The 6712-nt window shown below is 33.1% G+C and overlaps 1 protein-coding gene across 1 annotated transcript; it reads left to right on the top strand.

Annotated features, from left to right (window-relative positions):
• LOC102611503 (bidirectional sugar transporter SWEET15) lies at positions 1 to 2251 on the top strand. The gene is made up of 6 exons (XM_006482978.3): positions 1 to 224; positions 627 to 663; positions 747 to 957; positions 1098 to 1259; positions 1387 to 1506; positions 1605 to 2251. Exons 1-6 carry the CDS (start codon positions 173 to 175, stop codon positions 1938 to 1940), a joined length of 918 nt encoding a protein of 305 aa, XP_006483041.1. The 5' UTR covers positions 1 to 172; the 3' UTR covers positions 1941 to 2251.
• The last annotated feature ends 4461 nt before the right edge of the window (positions 2252 to 6712 follow it).

Here is a 6712-nt window from a genome sequence, read left to right as displayed (position 1 = left end):
AATATCATCCTCGAGTTGCTTGCTTTGCATGTGTGATTGAGGGTGCTTGGCCTCTTTTAAGAAATTGAGCTAGGGTTTCATAGTATCTTCTTTGAGATCGAGGCCCTTGCTTGATTTTCTGCTCAAATTTCGTTGTTGAGTGTTCAAAATTCATTTTTTGTTTGCTAAGAAAATGGCCATAATGTTCGATCACCATCAATGGGGAGTTGCATTTGGCATCTTAGGTAAAACAAATAACATGTCTGCTTACCTTCGCCTTCCATTTTTGTTCATTTTGGTCCTTTTTGGTCCCCTTTTTTTTTCCTTTCAGAAAAAGGAAAGCAGCCATATTTCTGAGTCATATGAATTCTCGTTTCCATTACTCAAACATCTAGTTTTGGCATGGTTTATATATATTTTGCAATATTCCACTCAATTAATTTTAAGTGGCTGTGGTCAGAATGATGACTGACCTTCCTCATAAAAAGATATGATTAATCTTTTCTTTTGTATATATTTTTTAGTTAAAATTCAGTTCAACCATACAAATGGTGTTTCCATTAGCAAGTAGTTCTCTTAATTAATTTTTCCTTAATTATAAGCCGAAACTAATCGTTTATTGTTTTCTCTATTTGATGTATCAACAGGTAACATTATCTCGTTCCTCGTGTACCTGGCTCCGGTGTAAGTATAAATTTGTTGTACATCGAAAGTAACATATATTAATAATCCAGTAACGCTGGCTAATAGCTTTATTATTTTTGCAGGCCAACATTTTACCGAATTTACAGAAAAAAATCAACAGAGAGCTTCCAGTCTCTGCCTTATCTGGTAGCATTGTTCAGCTCAATGCTGTGGTTCTACTATGCGCTTGTGAAACAAAATGCTTTCCTTCTCGTTACCATCAACTGCTTTGGATGTGTCATTGAGACTATTTACATCATCCTCTTCATCACTTATGCCCCAAAAGGCAGCCGGGTAATTAATTATACACTATCAATCACTTAATTACCAATTACCGTGTTATATATACATATATAGAGTATGCATGCATGCTGATTTTTTTTTTCAATGTTATTGTATTCTTAATTATAATCTTGATTTTTTTTAACCTGCAGAACTCAACTGTCAAACTATTTGTTTCGATGAACGTTGGAGTGTTCTCTTTGATTCTTCTTCTCACACACTTTCTTGCAACCGATTCAACTCGGATCCTAATTCTTGGTTGGATTTGTGTTGCCGTTTCTGTTAGTGTCTTCGCAGCACCCTTAAGCATTGTTGTAAGTACTATTAATTAATTCGATTAATGATGCTTATTTTAATTTATTTTCTTTTTTATGCTTAAAATTACTAATTAAGTTTAATTATTTTTTGTTTTCCTTTCCTTTTTCTTTTTAATTTCTGTAGGCACAAGTTATCCGAACAAAAAGTGTTGAGTTCATGCCATTCATCCTATCATTTTTTCTTACGCTGAGTGCAATTATGTGGTTCGCTTACGGTCTTTTTCAGAAAGACATATGCGTTGCTGTAAGCTTTAAACTCTTTTCGAATAGTTCAACAATCTCCTTTATAATAGTCACTTTCAGTGTCATTAATTATTTTGTTCTTTCTTTGCATACATACAGCTCCCGAATATCGTGGGGTTCCTCTTAGGATTGACTCAAATGTTGCTTTATGTGATATACAAGAACGCCAACAAAGTTATAATAGAGGAAAAAAAATTACCAGAAGCACAGTTAAAGAGCATCGTAGTACTGAGCAATTTAGGAGCTTCTGAAGTGTACCCGGTTGATATTCATCCTGATGATGCTGACACTACTGATGTTAACCAAGGACCAAAAGAGAATCATCAGGAGACCGATCAAAGAAATCCGAAAAGCTTAGAAGTTCCTAGTGGTCTCCAGCTGCAGCAGCATAACGATAATAATAATACTGATGATGGATGTGCTGTTGCTGTTTGATTCATTTGTACTTATTATCAAGCCCTTTCACACAAAAAATGACCGTGCGGCGCGCCTCTTCTTGGTCATTTCGTTTTCTATGTTAATTACAAAAGTTGCAAGAATCAAAGACGTCGCGTAAAATACTCTTTACTCTTTTTGTTGTTGATTTCTTGTTGTTGTTTTTGTTTTTTTTTCCCAATAAAATTTTGTTAAATTAATGAAGTGAACATGGTGTTACTGATACAGTGACTGTCACTGTTTGCTCCCTTGTAAATTGTTGAGTTTCTTTTAGATTTACAATCATATATTATTATCACTCTTTTTGGAGATGACGACAGGGGTTATTAATAATATACGTAAACATCAACTTTACTCTCTATTCTATTTTACATTAACATAGATTCGTCTTCGTTTGATGTAACAGTGCCATGACTTTTAGACTACAACTCTTTTGAAATGAAAGTTTTAACAGTCGAGCAATATATTTTGATGTAAAAGTTAAACTCTAAATATTTACTAAAGTAACTTAGATTTAATAGATCAATAGTCAAAAAATTAAAAACAAATGATGACTCGTACTAAAAATCATGAACAAAATATCAATACAAATGAACTTTTACATAAACATATGCGACAATAAAGTACAAAAAATAGAAATACACAAAAATCAATTAAATAATGTTATACATGTGACAATAATACGATACTATTAAAAAAAAGGATATTGTTAAGTTACATTTCAAATAATTTACAACCCATATAAAAATAAGTGGATTCCACTATCCATGTCACTAGTTTTACATTATTTTACATGGGTTATAAGTTATTGAAATAAAACTTAGCAAAACCCTAAAAATTTGTACCTACAAGTACAATGCTGATTGCTCCTGAATCTTGAGAAACAGGTGACCAAAAATTGTGTGGCGTACGTGCACGCGTGGATTATGAAACGTGGAGTGTCGAGTTTTTTTTTAACCCACTTTTCTTTGGCGGGTAGCCACAAACGACGAAAAACCTCAGGCAGGGGCTGAGCATCTGGAAAAGATGCGCGAGTCAGGAGAGTCCACTTAAGATATGCCATGGCCCATTTCAAGGACGGTCCATTTTGATTGTGCTTTAACGTAGAGAGAGCCGTAAACGATCCACCACTCGTTACCTGACACGCGTAATTCTATCCTCCTGCTTCCATTGGCATTATACAGTCCTCAGAGCAGGAGAGATGGTCTGAAATCTTGCAATCGTCTTGTTCTTGGCACAGTATTTGACAAACCGAAAATCTGATAATCATGCATGCTGAAATTTAATAATATGAAAAGGGTAAGTAAGAAAGTGACACATATCTTGGATAGCCATTAGAGACAAGGAAATAAAGCTACCAAGTGGCATCTCAGGCAACCTAGCATATTAAATAAAATATCTGCAAGCATATCAATCATGCAATGTCAATAGGGAAACAATTATTTGCAGAGAATTTGTGCGTTTATCAACCAGCAATTGTAGGGGATTGAAATCCGAATATTTTAGAATCAAAATAAATTATTTATTTTAGCTATAAAAATTCATATTGAAAAGAATTGTATTGTCATTGATGTATTTACTTTATCATAGAATTGAAACTAGATTATCACAAATTACTAAAGATCTTGCTATGTTACATCAGTTGTAACATACAACCACCTAAAAAATAGTTTTTTTATACCTCTAATTGTTGTATACATGCAATCAAAGGGGTTGTGGAAACTGGAAAACTAATTTTTAGTGAGATGTAAGTTACAACTAATGTAACTTTGCAGCTCCCATTACTAAATTGACGTTAATTGATTATTGTCATTATTATTATTATTATAATCACTATATCAATAATAACAATTATTATTAGGACTATCATCATCATCATCATCATAATAATAATAATAATAAGTATTAATTATTTTGATAATAGTAATTATTGTTGTTGTTTTCACTAAATTTTCGCTAAGATCTAATTCGAACCAATTGGGTGGTTCTCACTAAATTCAGTTCAAATCTGATTCAAACAAATAAATTTATATTTGAGGGAAGCTTGTGCTAACTTTGGGTTTAGGTATATTTTTCTGATGTTTTCGACAGATGGTTTAGCTGAGGTACACTAGATGATGAGCTAAAATAATATGTACTGTGAGTTGAAGTGATCATACGAGGAAAAATAAGGAGAGTTCAGTGGAGCCATGTATAAGTTAATATAATGGGCTAATGAGAATTTAGGAGTAGCTCAGCTGTACTAGAGGAATAGTTAAAGTGGTCTCACATAATACTTAGCGTGACTAAGGTAGCCAATATAAGGGCATAATTTTGACCTCAAATTGAAAATATAGTAAAATAAACATAAAAATGAAAAATGCACAATATTTACGTGGTTCATCATTTGACTTACGTCCACATGAGTAAATCATCACCAATCTGCCATATAAATGAAAAGTTAAGTAAGATTTTACATTATCCAAGATGAATAACACAAACTATATAGGTATATAGAGATGCCTGGTGTTGATAAAGATGAAGATGGTGAATAAAGGTATGAAGTGTGATAATATGGTAGAAAAGATGATTAAGGTAGAGAATAAACAAGACTTTCAAAAAAAGGTGAAGTGAGTGATGATCTAAAAGATGAAGCGAGACATGGGGGAGGGAGGGAGTGAGAGAGAGAGAGAGAGACCCCTTTGTATGCATTAAATGAGATATTTATAAAGTGGAAGTTAGTAGTAAAAAGAGTGCATAAAAATTAGAAACTTAGGACTAGATGTCATTATCAGGTTGAAAAGAGAGAATGTTTTTAGGGAATTATATGTCATATTTAGGAAAAAAGAACAATAAACGAGCATATTTTGCACTACGTTCATTTATTAGTCCAAAATATCATTCTAAATTTACTTTCAAACAATTATTATTATTATTATTATTATTATTATATTAACAATAAATAACTAGGAATGGCAATAAAACCCCCCGGATCAGTTCTTGTTCGAACCCGACCAATCATGTCCCGGCAAAACTCGGACCGTATATATAAATAAAGTAGTTCCGGGTATTGAAATTTGGTACCCACACATTTCCAGGCATGGGCTCGGGTAGAAGACGAAAAACTCGGAATTCGAATCCGTGCTTGGTTTTTTAATAAGTTAAAATAAAAATATACATATAAGTATAACACATTGCCAAAATCCCAACGAACCCTAAAATCCCTAAACTAAGCAAACATAAGTGGTGCTGCTGGCTGCTGGTCCAACACTCCAAGCCATGGCTTTTCTTCATCTAAGATAAAATTACTTGCTGCCATTTGTCAAACCTTCATCCCTTCTTTGCCTCCAGCAACCATCACCAAACAACACTCCCAACCAGGCCATTCTTTCCTTCTACAAATCTTCTGCTTCGCAGCATCCAATCCCTCATAAAGTAACACTTTTTATTTCTTCTATTCTTTCCCTTTTGGGTTTTTTTTTGGTCAAATCCTTTTTTTTAAAGCACAAGAAACAAATCTTCCCACCTGGCCCCCCCTCCATTTATTTTCAAGTAACAAAGCTGATGGTGAAAAGGGGGGCAGCCACAAGTTAAATTGACCTTATGAATGTTGGATGCTTATTTGGTGACTATTGTGCTATTGAATTGAACTTATGAATGTTGAATGTAATTGCTGCTAAATTTAAATATTTTGATACAGATTGAATGAATTTAGGTTTGAGACTGAATAAATTTAGGTAGGTTAGAGATTTAAATTATTGGTTTGGTACATTTTTTCTTTCGGTTCATATCTGGGTAAGAGAAGCTCGATTCAGAAACTCGTGCCCAGGAGGTGTCGGGCTTGACCCGGATCGGATGTAGAAAAATCGAGCACAAACCTGGGTACGGACATCTATTGTATCGATCCAGGCTGATCCCAGGCAAGTCAAAACCTGGCCTGGATCTGGTTTTTGCCAACCCTAACAACAACGACAGCAACAACAACAACAATAATAATTATATTATTATTATTATGGAAGTAAAAAGAAATTTTTAATTTTCAAGAAAGGTACAAATATTAATCCACTTCTTATTTTTATTCTCCATTTTCATTCCCACCTCCTCTTAGAAATGAGTTTCCTATTCCACATTCTCAAATTTGTGGAGTTCACTCAAATTTCATTTTCATTACTCTTCTTTATTTTAGAAGAACGTAAGTTTATAAATCACATTTCCTCATTCTCATTCTTATTCCTAATTAGTAAACACAAAAAAAATTAGAAAGTAGAAAATAACAGCCCAAAAAGAACAAGCAAACAAATTAGCAATCATAGTGATACTAAAGCAGTTAGAACGTCAATGTACTAGTTAAATGATTAGACCTATGATTTGTTCCTATTAAGGTATCTGAATTGTACCATCACATCTTTATAAATAAGTACCTCTTATTAAATAAGTAATATTTGAATATTTGAATATAAATATAACATAAATTGATTTCAAATATCTAAATTGCACCATCCCATCTTTATAAATATAACTAAATGTTAGTAATTCACATATAAAGTAGTAGTATAATAAATAATTAAACAACGTTGCTCATGTTATGATATATATATATATATATACATCGTAGCATAGTAAATGATATTGCCCACTTCATGTTGAACACCACTACCATATCATTTGGTCTGGTCAAAAAAATTTCGCACTGGATTTCTTGTGTGCGTGTACATTGAACTATGGCCCTCAGCAGTAGAACATGTAGGAAAGTTACACGTGCATACATAAACGATGAGTTGCAGAACAACAGA

This window comes from Citrus sinensis, chromosome 4, assembly GCF_022201045.2.
Source record: "Citrus sinensis cultivar Valencia sweet orange chromosome 4, DVS_A1.0, whole genome shotgun sequence".
Lineage (NCBI taxonomy): Eukaryota > Viridiplantae > Streptophyta > Magnoliopsida > Sapindales > Rutaceae > Citrus > Citrus sinensis.
This window is presented reverse-complemented; position numbering and strand designations above follow the sequence as displayed.